This window comes from Abramis brama (assembly GCF_963993115.1).
Source record: "Abramis brama genome assembly, chromosome: 9".
NCBI classification, from domain to species: domain Eukaryota; kingdom Metazoa; phylum Chordata; class Actinopteri; order Cypriniformes; family Leuciscidae; genus Abramis; species Abramis brama.
Window position 1 is genome coordinate 1,424,862 of NC_139971.1, and position 20,103 is coordinate 1,444,964.

A 20,103-nucleotide genomic window follows, 5' to 3' on the forward strand; every position below is an offset into this window, starting at 1 on the left:
GCAGCTGCACTTCAGAAACTTCTCCCCCGCCGTTCTTTCTATGAGGCTGCTGAGCGGGAGCAGCCTCACTCCTCTAAAAAGAGCGCTGAGCACCGCGCCACTCAGAAACAGAGCGTTTCCTCCCGTGCTCCCCCACAAAAATCTCGGGGACACGGAGGGCGCTCTCAAACCCAGCAGTCTTCGAGGGGTAAAACGGATCTGCGGACCGTTATTACCGCCAAGAAGGCTGCTGGGAAAAAGTCCTGATGTCTGAGGGCTCAGGACAAATGAGGGTAGTCCCCCCGAAGCAGAGCGGTTAACACCTCTTTTCACGGTGCCCGTCTCTCTTCGGTGCCCTCAGGGGACCGTTCTGCCAACCCTGCCGCCTCCGGCGTTACAGGGCGCAGCGGTCTCCGGCGAGCACATATCTCAAGGTCCACCCGGAAACGTAGTGGCCTCGGGATGCCCGCCCCCTCTGAGGAGGGTGCTAGAGCAGTCTGTTTGGTCGTTCCCTGCCGGTGCGCCGTTACAGGGCGACGAACCGACTGCTCAACAGCAGGAGAAAAATACGGTGCCGTCTCTCTTCGGTGCCCTCAGGGGACCGTTCTGCCAACCCTGCCGCCTCCGGTGTTACAGGGCGCAGCGGTCTCCGGCGAGCACATATCTCAAGGTCCACCCGGAAACGTAGTGGCCTCGGGATGCCCGCCCCCTCTGAGGAGGGTGCTAGAGCAGTCTGTTCGGTCGTTCCCTGCCGGTGCGCCGTTACAGGGCGACGAACCGACAACTCAACAGCAACAAAATCCAGAAACCAGTCTCGAGAGACTGGTACCTCTAGTAGAATCTTTGACAGCGTGGAAGCTACTGTCAAATGTTTCTCGTTGGGTCCTGCAGACCGTGGAAAAAGGGTATTAGATACAATTCTAGTAACGCCCACCGCGGTTTATGGGGGTCCTGCCCACAATGGTGGGCCCCGAGCAGGTTCTGGTTATGGAACAGGAAGTAAACACTCTGTTAGAGAAAGGGGCCATAGAATATGTACCTCCCTCCAACAGGGAAACCGGGTTTTACAGCCGGTACTTCATAGTTCCAAAGTAGGACGGGGGATTGCGTCCCATTTTAGGTCTTCGAGTTGTCATGCAGCTCAAGTTCAAAATGTTAACATTGAGACAATCGTGCCACAGATTAGTCCGAGGACTGGTTTGTCACGATAGACCTCAAGGACGCATATTTCCATCCGTCCGTGTCATTGGAAGTTCCTGAGGTTTGCTTTCGGGGGCAAAGCATACCAATATCGAGTTCTTCCATTCGGCCTGGCTTTATCACCCCGCACTTTCACCAAATGCGTGGATGCAGCTCTGGCGCCTCTGGTATTCGCATCACGAACTACATTGACGATTGGTTGATTTTAGCTCAGTCGCATTAGATGGCGGTTCAACATCGAGATGTTGTTCTCGCCCATATGAAAGAGTTGGGGTTACGGCTGAACGCCAAGAAGAGTGTGCTTCTCTATTTTAGAGGACCACTTTTTTAGGCGTGGTTTGGGATTCAGTGTCGATGCAGGCGCGCCTGTCATCGCCACGCTTCGATCCTGGCAGCTGTGAGAAGTGTAAAGCTAGGCCAGCTACTCACTGTCAAACAGTTCCAGAGACTGTTGGGTCTCATGGCAGCAGCTTCCAACGGGATACCTTTTGGACTGCTGCACATGAGGCCCCTGCAGTGGTGGCTCAGGACCAGAGGGTTTTTTCCCGAGGGGCAACCCATTTCGCACAATCAAGGTCACGCGGTGATGCCTACGTGCCTTGGTTATGTGGAAGAAACCTTGGTTCCTGTCCCAGGGCCCAGTGCTGGGAGCTCCTTGTCGTCGCAAACTGCTAACGACGGATGCTTCCCTCACGGGTTGGGGAGCGATCCTGAGGGTCGCTCATCTCAAGGTCTGTGGGAAGACCATCATCGTTCCTGGCATTCTATAGCCTAGAGATGTTAGCTGTCTTCCGGGCTCTGAGGAGCTTTATCACAGGTCTCAGGGGACACCATGTGTAGTACATACGGACAACACGTCGGTAGTCGCCTATATCAAGGGGGTTTGCGCTGGCACGCCATATCCTCTTGTGGTCCCAGGGGAAGTTGCTGTCACTCAAGGCAGCCTACATCCCCGGGGTCCAGAATATAGGAGCAGACACTCTGTCGAGACAGGGGCCGAGGCCCGGGGAATGGTGGCTCCACCCCCGAGGTGGTGGAGCTGATATGGAAATTATAAGTGGGTCTGTTTGCGTCTCGAGAGACGTCTCACTGTCCACTTTGGTTCTCCCTCACGCATCCAGCTCCTTTGGACTGGATGCTATGGTGCAGACGTGGCCGAGGCTACGTCTGTACGCTTTTCCCCCAGTTGCTCTGCTCCCGGGAGTTCTGGAGAGAGTTCGCAGGGACCGGGTTTGCCTGCTTCTTATAGCCCCGCGCTGGCCGGGCAGAGTATGGTTTCCCGATCTTGTGTCGCTCCTCGACGGGCCTCCTCTGGAGCTACCCGTCAGGAGGGACCTTCTGTCCCAGGCGGAGGGCTCGATATTTCACCCCCGCCCAGAACTGTGGAACCTATGGGCTTGGCCTCTGAGGGGGCCCAGCTCATAGAGTCAGGTCTCTCAACTGAGGTTGTTGAGACCATTCTACAGTCCAGAGCTCCCTCCACGAGGAAACTTTATGCCCTGAACTGGAGAGTATTCACCTCTTTGTGTAGTGACCGTCGGTTGGATCCAGTCAACTGCCCAATTGGTACAGTTCTGGAGTTCCTGCAGGACCGGTTCACTGCAGGTCTGACCCCGTCCACTTTAAAGGTTTATGTGGCGGCCGTAGGTGCTTACCACAGTCCTTTGGGTGGAATGTCTGTGGGGAAAGACCCCTTTGGTATCTCGTTTCCCTCGTGGCACTTGGAGGTCCTCCTCCCTTTCGAAATCAGACCAGGAGGCTAATAATTTGCTTTGCCCTGTTCGGGCGTTAGACGCGTATGTCCACAGAGCTGCCCTGTGGCGTAAAAGTGACATTTGCTCCCCTAACAAGGGAGGTCCAGTGTCTAAGCAAAGGATGAGCAGTGGGTGGTTGAGACTATCTCACTTGCTTATGAGGCGGCTGGACAGCCTTCTCCTTTGGCTGTCCGGTCGCACTCTACGAGGAGTATGGCGGCCTCTAAGGCCCTTATATCAGGAGTTTCGTTACAGGACGTTTGTGATGCGGCAGGCTGGTCCTCACCGCACACTTTCGTCAGGTTCTACTCTCTGGATCTAGACTCTGCTCCAGGGTCTCATGTTTTGTCTTCCTAGTGCTGCTCACCAGATTTCACACAGGACAGACATTTGTAGCTATGGAGGCGTTGGTATAGACGTTCCCATAGCGTCAAACTCGACGCAACGCGAGTTCCCTTGAAAGGGAACGCCTCGGTTACGACTGTAACCTCGGTTCCCTGAAGAGGGAACGAGCGTTGCGTCACCTTGCCATATCTCCTTCATGCCTGTCAACACGACTTCAGACTTTACGAAGCTTTCGTTTTCTGTTTCGGGCCGGCTTTTATAGCTTCCTGGTACGTGACGTCACCCGCCTCTGACGTTCCGCCACACCATTGGACTGATTTTACATGTGCTTCAAGACGTCATCACGCAAAGCGTTCCCATAGCGTCAAACTCGACGCAACGCTCGTTCCCTCTTCAGGGAACCGAGGTTACAGTCGTAACCGAGGCGTTTTTTTTATTCGCTTTGGTACTATTTTCACAAGTTAGGTGTACATTTTCAAAACTCCTAGTGCTAATATCACAACAGATCATCAAAAGTGCACTTTTTTCAAACATTTCATCATGTTTTCAGTTGTGTTAGTACAATACTCAAAATCACAAAGTATTCTTTTCACAACACAAAATAAGTGTTTCATCTACATAAATGTTTCATTCACACTAACTCCCCTTCATAAAGCTCCTACTATCAAACTTTTGATTTGCATCTCTTCTTGTTCAGTTTAATACATTTGTCTATGATTTAATCCAAACGATCTTAATGGTTAATCAATGAATCATTTGGTACACCTATAGATTTCTATAGATATTGATTCAATACACAATCTCTATAGAACTTGTTTGCATTTTCTGATATGGATAACCAAATGTAATGAATTATTTTTACATAAGTGATTTATAGATAATGACCACCATGATGTTCAAAGGACACGCATGTGTGTGTGTGTGTGTGTGTGTGTCTCTGTGTGTGTGTGAGAGCGAAAGATACAGAGAAATTTGCCATTTGTGCAAATACTGTAAAGCAGAATAGAGTATAAGGGAGAGGAAACAGTCAATGACTGTAAAACATCAGATTGATCAGAGATATATCAGTAGAAGGGAGAAAGATGGCATCAAATACAGTATTTTACATTACAGTATGTATGCTATGTGATACTGTAAACATGGTGGAGACATGGCTGTTACATTACTGTAACTCAACCTTCATCTGTAAATGTCCATTACAGTATTCAGTCAAATAGTCAAAATCATTTACTGTATTCATTGCCAGCAAACTCTGTTCTAGCACAGAACATCATTGCTGTGCTTCATCACAGCTTTTGATAACACACTGGATAGATACTATTACAAACATTATGGATTCAGTTCATAAGTTTATGCACGTGTATTTTCTAATGTGGCAACTGTAGCCTGTATTACTGTAATTAATTCAGCAACAACCGTGATTTGAAACATGTATCTTGCATTGTTTGCTGTTGAATGAGCTGATTGTTAAAAGTACTAAATTGAAAGAAGATCATACTGTTGTGTTTCTGTGATTAAACCAAATGTTCTCATTACATATTACAATAATCTTGTGTTTGAAACAATGATTATGTGGACTGAAAACATGTGCAACTGAATGAAAGCATTACATCAGGTTTTGAAAGAATGACTAGCTGTGTTACAAGTGTGATCAGTTTGGATTTTTGTACCAAGAGTTTTGAAAATGTACACCTAACTTGTGAAAATAGTACCAAAGCGAATAAAAAAAACTGTAACAAACATTCCACTTTATCATTCTTCAAACATTATGGAACGTTACTTTTGAAAACACGTAGAAACATTTAAAAAAACGTTAGACGAACATCCAACTAAAATTATTTATAAAAAATGTTGCATGAACGATGTATAAATGTTTTTGTGCAAATGTTTAGAGAACATTATTAAAGACTATATAATTCTGAATCAATGTTCTATTAACGTTATTGGAATAACGTTTGTTCATAACTTTGAGAGAACCTTGACAGAACGTTCCTGTTGGGATAATGGACATGAATAAAAATATATATAAAATAAATTATTAATAATATGTGTATATATATATATATGGTAAATGGACTGCATTTATATAGCGCTTTCACAGACCTATGCGCTTTACATTGCCTCACATTCACCCATTCATACACCGACGGCAGTGTCAGCCATGCAAGGCGCCATCCAGCTCGTCGGGAGCTGCTGGGGTTAGGTGTCTTGCTCATGGACACCTCGACACTTGGTCAAGTGGAACCGGGGATTGAACCACCAACCTTTCGGTTTGTAGACAACCTACATGAACCACTGAGCCACTGCCGCTCTCTCTATATAAAATATAAATATATGATCATATAACACCGATTTTATCATCACTACATTGGCTACCTATAAAGTTCCGTATTAATTATAAGTTATTGCTACTGACTTATAAAGCCCTAAATGGTTTAGCTCCAGTCTATTTAACGGATCTTCTATCGCCCTATAATCCATCGCGCTCTTTAAGATCAATAAATTCGAGGCTTTTGGTCATACCTAGGATATCCAGATCCACCAAAGGAGGGAGAGCATTTTCACATTTGGCTCCGAAACTCTGGAATAGTCTTCCTGATACTGTTCGTTGCTCAGACTCGCTCTCCCAGTTTAAAACTAGATTAAAGACGCATCTTTTCGGCCAGGCATTCATATAATATTGTTAATCTTACAGTTCAAACTACAATCCGGCCTCTAGTTCATAAATGCCAGAGGAGAACTGGCCCCCGACTGAGCCTGGGTTCTCCCAAGGTTTTTTTTTTTCTCCATTGGGTCACCTGATGGAGTTTTAGGACACCATTAGGTCACTTGATGGAGTTTTTTCGGTTCCTTGCCACTGTTGCCTTTGGCTTGCTCAGTTGGGGATATTTTGGGGATATTTAATTTTATTCTATCAATCAATAAATTCCACTAGAAACAAACCTTGTTGTATTATTTTATTTTAATTTAATACTGTGAAGCTGCTTTGATACAATCTGTATTGTGAAAAGCGCTATACAAATATACTTGATTTGATTTGATTTGATATATATATATATAGATATATAGAGATATACAGTGCAATGCATAAGTTAATGCACCCATGCTAAAGTTGAAAAAGTTCCCTTGGCCTCTGGAATTAAAATAGCCCCACATCATCACATAGCATTCACCATACCTAGAGATTGGCATGATTTTATTTCAGTTAGCCTAAAAGCTAGTTTGATTTGCATTGAGAGATGATCTTATGGAAAGTACCCCATGCCAATCTCTAGGTATGGTGAATGCTATGTGATGATGTGGGGCTATTTTAATTCCAAAGGCCAAGGGAACTTTATCAGGATGCATAGTATCCTAAAAATTAATTTAAAAAAAAATACTTAAAAATAAAAATCTGCCTGCCTCTATGGGAATTTAACATAGGGGTGTACACACTTATGCACCATGTATTTTAAGGAAGAACATTTATTTATTTACGATACATTATTCATTCACAAAGAAAATTGGTGTCCTAAAAGGTTGGATTTTTCCTAATTTTTTAAATTAAGGCATTAAGTTCAATTTCCAAAATATGATTTTTTATTCCTCTTTTTAGTCAACTTTAGCATGGGTGTATTAACTTATGCATTGCACTGTATATATAGATATAGATATAGATATAGATATAGATATAGATATAGATATAGATAGATATAGATAGATATAGATATAGATATAGATATAGATATAGATAGATATATACAGTGAGGAAAATAAGTATTTGAACACCCTGCTATTTTGCAAGTTCTCCCACTTGGAAATCATGGAGGGGTCTGAAATTGTCATCGTAGGTGCATGTCCACTGTGAGAGACATAATCTAAAAAAAAAAATCCAGAAATCACAATATATGATTTTTTAACTATTTATTTGTATGATACAGCTGCAAATAAGTATTTGAACACCTGTCTATCAGCTAGAATTCTGACCCTCAAAGACCTGTTAGTCTGCCTTTAAAATGTCCACCTCCACTCCATTTATTATCCTAAATTAGATGCACCTGTTTGAGGTCGTTAGCTGCATAAAGACACCTGTCCACCCCATACAATCAGTAAGAATCCAACTACTAACATGGCCAAGACCAAAGAGCTGTCCAAAGACACTAGAGACAAAATTGTACACCTCCACAAGCCTGGAAAGGGCTACGGGGAAATTGCCAAGCAGCTTGGTGAAAAAAGGTCCATTGTTGGAGCAATCATTAGAAAATGGAAGAAGCTAAACATGACTGTCAATCTCCCTCGGACTGGGGCTCCATGCAAGATCTCACCTCGTGGGGTCTCAATGATCCTAAGAAAGGTGAGAAATCAGCCCAGAACTACACGGGAGGAGCTGGTCAATGACCTGAAAAGAGCTGGGACCACCGTTTCCAAGGTTACTGTTGGTAATACACTAAGACGTCATGGTTTGAAATCATGCATGGCACGGAAGGTTCCCCTGCTTAAACCAGCACATGTCAAGGCTCGTCTTAAGTTTGCCAATGACCATTTGGATGATCCAGAGGAGTCATGGGAGAAAGTCATGTGGTCAGATGAGACCAAAATAGAACTTTTTGGTCATAATTCCACTAAACGTGTTTGGAGGAAGAAGAATGATGAGTACCATCCCAAGAACACCATCCCTACTGTGAAGCATGGGGGTGGTAGCATCATGCTTTGGGGGTGTTTTTCTGCACATGGGACAGGGCGACTGCACTGTATTAAGGAGAGGATGACCGGGGCCATGTATTGCGAGATTTTGGGGAACAACCTCCTTCCCTCAGTTAGAGCATTGAAGATGGGTCGAGGCTGGGTCTTCCAACATGACAATGACCCGAAGCACACAGCCAGGATAACCAAGGAGTGGCTCTGTAAGAAGCATATCAAGGTTCTGGCGTGGCCTAGCCAGTCTCCAGACCTAAACCCAATAGAGAATCTTTGGAGGGAGCTCAAACTCCGTGTTTCTCAGCGACAGCCCAGAAACCTGACTGATCTAGAGAAGATCTGTGTGGAGGAGTGGGCCAAAATCCCTCCTGCAGTGTGTGCAAACCTGGTGAAAAACTACAGGAAACGTTTGACCTCTGTAATTGCAAACAAAGGCTACTGTACCAAATATTAACATTGATTTTCTCAGGTGTTCAAATACTTATTTGCAGCTGTATCATACAAATAAATAGTTAAAAAATCATACATTGTGATTTCTGGATTTTTATTTTTTAGATTATGTCTCTCACAGTGGACATGCACCTACGATGACAATTTCAGACCCCTCCATGATTTCTAAGAGGGAGAACTTGCAAAATAGCAGGGTGTTCAAATTTATTTTCCTCACTGTATATATATTGTCTGCAATCTGATTCTGAATAAAGCAAAAAAAGCCCTAAAATAACTGAAAATAATGAATCTTCTTTCATGCATCCAGTGTATCACTGTAACAATTAATTAGTAGTTGAAAACTCATGTGCAAACAGATTCTTTGTAAATATGCACTGATATAAATAATGCTGACGCAGTGTTCTGTTTGGCACGTCTGATTGGCACTGCAGGAACACTCAAATGAGCTTTTATTGGCTTCTAATAAAATGAATATTTATTACAGATCCCTGAAGTTTCTGATGCGCTTTACACTTGTGGATCACGCGGCTCTAAAGAGTGTGTGTGTAACTCGCTCGGTTAATGCGGTATAAAACACACGTGTGTATTGCTGAGTCTTGAAGCTTTAATCATGATGAATTAATATTAATGAGCAGTGATCTGCATTAATTAGAAACACCCAGAGCTACACTGTAAGCACTCTCGTTGTAATGTGATTGATGAAACACAGCAGGAGAAAGGAACCGCAGGCCCAAAGGAACAAACAGGAATAAACGTTGACGCTGGTTTACAGTGACAGAACCAGCAAAACCAGATGCAGAAACACTGGATCCTTCATAGGGTCCCTAATTATTCATTATAATATATGTTATATAATATTTCCGAGTGAAACGCTTCAGGAACAAGAACAAATATGGGCGGGGCTTGATTGTGTCTGTGGGGAACTGATTGGATGATTGGATGGCTCTGGTTTGCTATTGGCTGATCTCATGTGAGTGACAGGTTGCCCCGCCCTCGTCATCAGAGAAGAGAAGAGATGCAGCTGTTATTCTGATTCAAGATTATTAACTTAATAATCATGTGCACCGATAAATCATTTACATTAAACACTGCAGTATTCCATAAAAAAAACATAAATTGAACATTTTGATCACATGGTGACTTTAAAGTGCTGTAACCCAAGCCACTATAATGGTCACATATTTTGTGTGTTATACTTTTCACAACTACCAAGCAGAGTTATTATACGACTAAAACTAGAAGCATACAAAATACCAGATCCTCAACTCTTTTTACCATGTTTATCTTATCCAATATTTAGAGATAAAAAGTCATATAAACTCCGGCAACACTGTCATTCCGAAAGAGTGATGAGCTGTGTGTGTGTGTGTGTGTGTGTGTGTTTGAACATCAGTGTGTGTTTGAACATCAGTGTGTGTTTGAGCATCAGTGTGTGTTTATCAGTGTGTGTTTGAGCATCAGTGTGTGTTTGAGCATCAGTGTGTGTTTATCAGTGTGTGTTTGAGCATCAGTGTGTGATCACACTTCTCACGCCGCTCAGTAACACACACACTGTGAAAATTGAAACATGGGTCTTGTAATTTTCATAAAAAACATTAAGGTGATAATTAAAAATATTGTGTATATTTTATTAAGAAAATGTTGGTTCAGAAAATATCGAGAACATTTCACTAATAAACCAAGAGATACATTTTCCTAATTTCTTCAAGAAATCTGTTTTGCAGTTTTGAGGCTTGAATTGAGGAACCGATTAAGCTGATAAAATTAAGGAAAAAAGGCTACCTATTTATTTTAAGAGAATTACTTCAATTATGTGGTTTTAATTAGAGACACCGTTGTTAGTTCCCAGCATGCTTTGCATATGGCTGGAAATGGAGAGTAAATATTGATATTAAGTGTTATTTTATGTGTTTTTGAGTCAAGGGAAACACCAGTTAATGTTTAATGCTCAGTTATTTTTGACATTTGGAAGAGTTTCTGCTATGTTGAAGTTTTGATTGTAACCATAGAACTTATGGTCAGATTGTGAATAACTGCATGTGAGTCATTCCACGAAACCGGTACGATTTGGACAAACACATTTTTGGATTTTTTACTTTTATGTATTACTTTTCTGAACAACCCACAATATTAATTACATGTTTAACTTCCAGAAAATCATATTTTCCCACCTCAGGCATCAAATCCCTATTATTATTGGTAATTATTTTAAGATATGGGCACTATTAGTCTTCAACCCCGTTATGGACACTATGGGAGCTCTCTGAATATGATTATAAAATATATTTGTAATGAAATCAACATTTTCCTAATCATATGTCCCTCACACTAATTCAGTAATTGTAAATGTAAAATTTACATATAATTTTACACTTATGCTATACTAAAGCCTGAAATGGGCACTTTTTGTGACAGCAACCTCATCATTTTTGATCAAAGATGTGGCTTAACTTCAGAATTTTAACTAAAATCAGTATTCTTATGATTGCTCTGAACATTTCTGACTAAGTTCAACAAACATTAAATTACTTATTCATAAACTTAAAAAAAAATTAATAGAAATGTAGGTGTGACGGGGTTGAGACTAAGATTAACAGGGTTGAAGATGGTAACGGGGTTGAAGAGACAAATACAGCTAAACATATACATCGTTGTTTTTTTCTCAAATTCACTGAAAGATTTTCTATGACCACTGTATTTCATTATGTAACCAAGAAAAACAACATATAAATTGCAATTGCAACTCAGTTTTATTAACCCGACTGCAGGAAAAACAACAATAACTTTAAATACATTAGAACATTATAAACTGACTAAATAGGTCATCAAAATAAAACATATTACTTGTGTGCTTTTTTGATGTGTTTGTGTGTCTGTGCGAACATGTTTTTGTGTGTTTTTTTGCATGTGCGCGCGCTTCGTGGCAAAAAAGTAACGGGGTTGAGTGTGACGGGGTTGTGATTTTTTGCTTGAAAATGGCCACTGCTCTACATGTAGTGAACAACAAGAGAGTACATGGCATTCATTGTATTAATAAATCATGTATATTTTTGAAATAACAAAGATAATTTTCACAAGTAATAGAATTCTATCTTTATTTGATGTAACGGGGTTGAGTCGTTGAGCTTGACGACCACAATATCAGATTCTAAATAAGTTATAGTTATAAAAGAAGGTGGTAACTTGCCTGTGTCTACACACAGTGTTGTTCAGAAGACTTCTATGATGTTAATTCATGTTATTGATGTCACATATAAGGATCTGTTCATTAGTTTTATGGGGGAGAATGGTTTGTGTAACGGGGTTGAGGGATTACTGAGGGACGGAACTAAATAATGTGATTTTAATAAATAATCATGAATTTACTTAGAAAAAAAACATTACCAGCAAAAAAGCACAGATAGATATTCATGGGAATGGCAAAATGTATGGACTTTTTTCTAATTATATTATTCATATTCCAAGTACACTTTCAAAGAAGGCCATGAGGGACATGACAAAATAGGTGGTGTCAACTGAAAAACAAGATAATTTCTAATATAAAGATAATATGTATGTCATTATTTTTAAACTTTATTAAAGGAGACATTTCAATTGATACAAAAAGCTTTTAAGAATAGATTTTGGTGACCCAATAGGTAAAATACACTTAAAAACTTCAGAGGGACTCAAATCGTACCGGTTTCGTGGAATGACTCATGTATAATACAGTGAATCATGTTGCTAATGCCAGTGCAGGAACCTGTGTTAGCAGTCTATTAAATGTACAATATAACTCAGTCAAATATAAACAAGTCATTTCCATTCACTCTAAATCACATACTTTTGAGAATCAACTTATAATATAAAAAGCTAATTTCACTAAAAATATTAAATTCATTGTGTTACCATCATTTTTTAAGTAGCCTAAACAGCACCTAACATCTTTCACAGTGCAGTCGCCCTGAGCCGTGGCTTCACTGCTCCTCTCGCGTGAGCTTTACCCAGAACCCAACAGCAGAGGAACACGGCCCAAGCCCAGCCACGCCGGCTCTGCTGACGAACATGAAGGACGGCACTGATCCTCCAACACTCAAACGCTCCAGTGCTAATACACCGTTCAGGCCGTGATGAGGCCAGAGAACACGGATGTCAGATGTGTGAAAGTGTTTTACGAGAGAAGAGACTGAACACACACAACTGAGCAGCGAACAGACAAACGGCCCTCACTCTCATCACTATAACAGACTGACATCTTAAAGTCACTGTGAAATCACGTTTTATGGAATATTGCAGTGTTTATTGTAAATGATTTATTGGTGCACATGATTATTGTGTTAATAATCTTGAATCAGAATAACAGCAGCATCTCTTTTCTGATGACGAGGGCGGGGCAACCTGTCACTCACATGAGATCAGCCAATAGCAAACCACAACCATCCAACCAGCCAATCAATTCCCCACAGACACAATCAAGCCCCGCCCACATTTGTTTTTGTTCCTGAAGCGTTTCACTCATATATGGCTGATATTCATTTAATAATCAGGGCCATGCAACTGGTGCAAAATCCTACACCATTTAAAATGTTTTAAAAACGGTCAGTAATAACGTTTTCATAACACTGGACTTTGTGTCAATCATTAGGTTTTATATTTATACTTATAAAGTAGCTACTTTGACCTTTCGTAAAGTGTCTTGTAGGCTACTACACTATAGTTGAATGTGCGGTAAAATAAACATCATTATGATTGTCATGAATATTAGTAACTCAACTGGATGGCATGGTCATGTCATGTGACCTCAATATGGGAGCGACCGTGTAGAATAAAAACAGACTTTTCTAAAACTCTTCATCTCGTCTTCATCTCATGCGAGTGCACATCATTTTAATGACAAACCTAAAAAAAAAAAAAAATTATTAAAAAAAAAGAAATAATAAAAAAAAAATAAAAAACAGTGCAAGATGCCATGCTCAAAAGCATCCGGTCAAACAAACAAGCAAACAGGAATGGTAGTGTTTTAAGCAGAACGCGCATCATTTGAATGATCTTGGCATCCCAGTAAATCAACAATCACGTCGTCACACAATTCTACAAACAGCAATAACTCAGGAAAAAGACATTTCTAAAGCCAAAGCAAGCGCGTTTAACAGTAACTGAAGGTAAAGCACTTACTTCTGATGAGCGTGAACACGCACAGGAGAACGGGCAGCGCGCGCGTCATGCTCGAGCGCGTGTTTTCCTGACGCGTCGCGGCTCTTCCGTCGCGTTCAAACATCGCGATCAGGAGCAGAAGTTCACAACACAGAGCAAACACACTGATGAAGATGAAGATGATGAAGATGATGATCCACGGAACCGGCAGCGCGTGTGTCTCGTGCGAGGCATCCAGAGACTCTCTCCTGCATCAGCCTCACACACACACACACACACTCACACACACTCTGCGCGTCTCCGCCGCTCAGGACACCGGGGCTATACTAGCTGTCAGTTTTTAGCTTCATTTTTTAAAGTCAGTTTTGCGTTTAAGGGTCATGCCTTAGAAGTATCGGCTGCAGAAATACATATTTTCTAAAGACTGAAGATTTTATGGGACATTTCTGATTTGGTCTATAAAAGCTTAATTTAATTTAGAACAAAATAGAAACAGAAGCCAATTCTTATTTAATTTTAAAAGGACAGTTTATCCAAAAATCAGTCGTTTATTCACGCTAGTGTCGATCCAGTGTGACTCTCTCTTCTGTGAGCAACAAAAGAAGAGCTTTGGAGAATATCTCAGACTCAGTGTTTTCTGTCCATAACTCTGTCAATGTGAAAATCAGTATAGGGTCCAATACACACACACACACACACACGCGTGTGTTTTACACTTCAGCGCTGAGAGATTGATTGAGGCTCAGTGTGTCAGTTAATCTGCAGCAATGAAAAAACAGCACAGAATTATGACCAGTAGAATACACTTTACAGGCCTGTTAATAACAGAAAATTACAACACAACACACACAGACCATTACAACACAACACACACACAGACCATTACAACACACAGACCATTACAACACAACACAACACAACACAACACAACACAACACACACACAGACCATTACAACACAACACAACCCACACAGACCATTACAACACACAGACCATTACAACACAACACAACACAACACACACACAGACCATTACAACACAACACAACACACAGACCATTACAACACACAGACCATTACAACACAACACAACACAACACAACACACACACAGACCATTACAACACAACACAACACACAGACCATTACAACACAACACAACACACCATTACAACACAACACAACACAACACACATACCATTACAACACAGAGACCATTACAACACAACACAACACACAGACCATTACAACACAACACAACACAACACAACACACACACACACACACACACACACACACAACACAACACAACACAACACACATACCATTACAACACACAGACCATTACAACACAACACAACACACACACAGACCATTACAACACAACACACACACAGACCATTACAACACAACACAGGATTATGGATCAGGACCTCGAACAAACCATGATCTTCTAGCCAGAAACTCTGGATAAAAATCCTCTGAAATGACTTTAAAATGTCACACATAACAGTTTCATAGAATCTGCAGTTTCACGACTTTTCCAGTATTACTGCAATAAAATAAATAAAATAAGATAAAATAAAAAATATTATTAATTATGAATAAAACATGATTAAAAATATACTATAACCTTATATTAAATATTTTAATTATTATGCAATTAGAATGGCAAAAGGAGAATGCATGATCTCATGAACATAATTACAATTATTCATGTTTTAATTGCGCAAATTGTGAATTTCATTATATTCATCGGCAGGTCCACATCGCGTAGAATCTCAGGAGGTTCTTCGGGTCATGAGAGCTTCATCAGACGGAGCGTCTCATCAGTGTGTTTCAGTCGTAATCTTTAAACCCGTTAAAGGCCTAATGGCTCCATCCATCTCCGGCGCAGAGGAGAGATGTAGATGAGGGCTTTAATCATGATCAGACAGGTGAGAAGAACAGATGTAATAGTGGACCTTAAGAAATATGAAGTGGGCTTCAGTGGACACTTGCAGAAGAGTTATTAGGAGATTACGACCTCAGTTCATTCAGTGCGTCTCTGCACACGTTACGTCTCAAACTTTCCAAAGCTCTCCGCGTGAATCTTCACCAGATCAGTGCGCTTCAAATTTAAAGGGGAATGTAAGACGTTTGGGGTTAAGAAATGAATAGATAATCACGCTTTTACCAGCAGAATGAGAATGTTTGACTGGTTATACTGAACCACTTCTGTACGTCTGTCTGCATGTCTCTCTCTCTGAACCCTCGTCGCCTGTCGGTCAGAAATTACACAAATTAACATTTTTATTTCAATAAAAATTAATGTACTATATTTTAGTTCGATAATGTTTTTTATTTATTGTTTATATAATATTTTTAGGGGATTTTATTATACTAAATTATATTTACGCTGTATTTATAATCCATTTATTCACTTTTTGGGCATATTAAATTTCCAACTTAAACTGTGTTAAATCTTGAATGCTTTAAAGCACAGGCTTCAGTTTGATCTCTTCTCAAAGATGACACTTGGCAGATTATTGCTGAAGTAAAAAAGTAAAAAGTTAACTTAAAAAAAGTTACATAATTTTATGTTTATTGTTATTAAACATTTGGAAAAATACTATTTTAAATTTTTTATGAAATCTAAATTTTCAAAACTGTGTTTTACTCTAAAACTGTGAGAAAACCAAAGCCATAAAACAACTTGTGTTTTGAGCCTGATATCTCAGTAAATGATCTCTCAGTGAGTTTGTTCGGCTGCAGTACCAAACGCTTCCACTAGAGGAAACTCATCTCAGAAGTGTGACGATTTATTTCAGGACCATTTAACCTGTTTGAATCATGTCCATGATTTTTTTGTGTGTTCACACAGCAAGCGCCAAAACCTTTACCAAGTTTCGTACCATTCCGTTGAAGAAAGAATTTCTAAAAAAAAAACAAATGTAATATTTTTCGGCCAAAAATGAGCGAAGAGCACCAGAGACCATCATCACCTCACTCGATCATCACTGCTGCTGTCCATCGATTATTATCTGACTGTAATCATACACACATGCTGCTTATCCGCCAGTATGCATATTGTCTTTATTGATCACATAATCTATTTTAACTTCAGTCCCCCGATCGAATCATAAAGATGCATGTGCACACAGAGAGAACTGTACAGTGCGGGAGAGCGCGGATGTTCCCGTCCCGGGTCAGATCTCAGGCTTTCATCAATAGCTCAGGATCAGGAGCACTCGAGGTAATGAACTGCCCGGTTGATATATCTAGCGCTGAAACACACTCTGCAACAGCAGCAGTTCTCAGATCAGTCGCCTCACACATGCTCTGTGAACGAGAGAAACACATGCTAAACGTCCTGTTGCTTAAACTCTGCCAGGTCTTCAACATCGAGATCTGCGGTGTTCAGTTCTTCTAGCGTAACTTCGAGAGGACATTCCCTGTCCGCTGGAATACTCCTGAAAGTTCATTACAAATTTTAGCAAATGTAAACCTTTAGCGTGGCTGATGACTCAAAATAAACACCGAAACTATTGATGACTTTTTGTCCAATGAAATGCTCTGGACAATGATAATGTCCCTGAAAAGCATTAGAGCATTAGCAGTGTTCTTCATATCTCAGTTCTGGATGTTCATCATCAGCACAGGACAGAAGTGTTTACTGTATTACTGTACTACTGTATATATGAGCATGAGCTCTCACACACATTGCAGCATATTCTACTAATATGAAACTGTAGAAGCTTCACTGTAAAAGATTATTGTGATTTTAACGGTAAAAGACTGTAAGAATGCTATGGTGAAAAACTGTTAAATGGTTAAAACAGAAAGTTTCCGTATTACGGTGAATAACTGTAATAGCTGCAGTAATTTTACAGTAAAACACCGTTAAACACTGTTTTTGTAAGTGCACGTAAAAACAAGTAATTGTATAATTTACAGTAAAAACTGTAAATTGACAATCCCAGAATTCCCTGCGTGACACGTCACATTTGATGTATTTTTGTTGAAAATATGTTTCTTCTTAGTTTTTTCTAAACAGTTGTGTACATTAGAGTTTTATGTTACATCTGATGTTGTTAAATGTTTATTGCATTTTTTAAATGTCAGGTGTGTTACCGTGATAGTGTTTAGTGTGTGTGTGAATGACACTGTGCAGCTTCTATATATTAGTATAGTCCCTCTCAGGTTGTGTAAAAGCTGCTTGTGATGAGCTTTGATTGATCATGTGACTCTTATCATCGCTGTGATTGGTCGTTGTCAGTGTGTTACAGTGGTACAAAACAGATATAAGTATTACAGTAGGTTGGTAAATTAACATTACATCAGATAATGAAATACGCCTTTTTACTGTCAATTTAACTTAAATCTGTAAAATCTAAAATGTTCCTACCGTATTTTTTACGGTAAACTTCTGGTGACCTGAGCTGCCAGTTTTTTACCGTAAATACCGGAATTTCTTTTACAGTGTTGCTTCTGCCATGGAATAAAAAGATAAAAGGTTATTGTGACATTTCATCTCACAGTTCTGACTTTTTCCATCAGAATTGCAAGTTATAAAGTCTGAATTATGTGATATATAATCTGCGTGTCACGGACAGAAGAGAGAGACAACGGGATAAAAGGGTCAGTTGATATTTATTTGCAAACAGAAGACAGGAGATGGATGAGCACAAGCTTGCAGAGAAATGGCTGTTCTGAGAGGGATGTAAAGATGGTATTTCTGGGATACTTGCTGTACTGAATACGGGAGGACTCAGGAGGAACAGACCGGTCACGGATGACAGATGGCAGTAGGCTGAAGACAGATCAGAGTTCGGGTATTCAGATGAGACAAAGACAGTCGGGTGTATATAAGTATATAAGAGCAAAGACAGTCGGGTGTATATAAGTATATAAGAGCAAAGAGAGTCGGGTGTATCTCTGACGAGACCAGACAATGAGTGAAGGGATGTGTGGGTTTTTATGGGTGGTGGTGCAGGTGTGGTGAGTCAGTACTCTGGTGATGACGAGCGGATGGGCGGAGTCGGCTGATTGGACGCTGATGGTGTGGCAGGTGTTACTGATGACTCCGTGACACTGCGCATTCAAGTTGGTTTTCTGAGTTTTTCACATCTAAGACTTATTTCATAGACAGCTATTTCACTGTTCCTCAGCATGTGATTGGCTGTTCGCTACTGATGTCACACCTATACTCCAAACTCCTAAGAAGGCTCCGCCCTCTTCTGAACGGAGGCGGAGCAGCGGCTCATTTGCATTTAAAGGGACACACACAAAAACAGCGCGTTTTTACGCACATAAAGGGTACATTTGACAAGCTATACAGTAATAAATGATCTGGGGGGAATTTTTAGCTGAAATTTCACAGACACCATAGATTTATATTACATCTTGTGAAAAGGGGCATAATATGTCACCTTAAGGCTCTTATACATTGTCAATGCAACATAGCTCTTGTAATTGTAACTGTATTTGTTGCAATAAGGATTACAGCTGATATAATAACAGACCATTGATGGCACAATTAAATAAACTGGGCTTCAGTCATATTGTGCTGTGCAGAAAACTAAACTCTCCTGCATGTCAACATAATGTCAAACACAACGTCAGATCCTCTGAGATTCGAGTTCATTCAGTGATAAATCAGCATGTGTGTGTGATTGGATGGAGCCGGAGACGACTGTTTAAATCTCTCACACACATCAAACCTCACGGGTGTCCTTACCCCGAGCTCTCTGATTACATGAGGAGATCTGCTGGAGAAGACAGGCTTCTGACCGGAGCGAGGGAAGAGACGAGGACACTGATAGTGTTAGTTTAGGGATCTGAACATAAAGAGAACGCGTCTTCCAAAGAGCCTTACTGCACTAATCAATAGAGACTTAACTGGAGAAAACACTGCTATGCTTCTTCCTAGTCTGTAAAATGCTAAATATTAATCACTACACCCTCCAGATGCCCGAACACACATATTGTTAAACCACTTACATTATAATTTGCGTCGTGGACATATATTCTTCCACATGGGTTCTGTTAGTAAAACGGTTATTTTTGCCACTATGATGATTTATGGACCTCATTATAAGTTACTTTGCCTACGGCTGTTTGTGTGATTTTCTTTGTAAACCTTCTAGCAATCGTTTCATAACACTATAAAAGCAATGCATTTTACATTTATACATTTCACAGATATTTTACAGAGACCAATGATCATTATAACATCAGAAACGTGAGACGGAATCTCCTCTGCAATCAGCAACATTCTCTTACAGTAATTATAAATCAATCACAGCTCCATGACATTCATCTGAAGTCATTATGACACACATGAACGGCTGATGATGTGATATTAATAACTACACCCTCCAGATGCCCCCATTTATCTGGAAATATTTTTTACATTATGATTTCCCCGACGGCAACAGAGTGTCGTGTCCCAGATGTGTCCCAGATGTGGGCCGGACTACAGTGTGTTGCTGTCTGGGGCATTAGGGACATTAATTAGTCTATTCAGTTTTACCCAATATTGCAAGTAAAACTGGTATTTTTGCCACTAATATGATTTATGCACC

General features: G+C 40.6%; 1 protein-coding gene across 1 annotated transcript in view; it reads right to left on the reverse strand.

Moving 5' to 3' along the window:
- The window catches only part of chrnb4 (cholinergic receptor, nicotinic, beta 4 (neuronal)), a 38,285-nt gene extending 24,460 nt beyond the window's left edge, over positions 1-13,825 (reverse strand). Inside the window, exon 1 of the mRNA XM_084125176.1 lies at positions 13,560-13,825. Coding sequence (XP_083981302.1) covers positions 13,560-13,662 — 103 coding nt within the window. The 5' untranslated portion in view covers positions 13,663-13,825. The remainder of the gene's footprint in view (positions 1-13,559) is intronic.
- Positions 13,826-20,103: the final 6,278 nt, after the last annotated feature.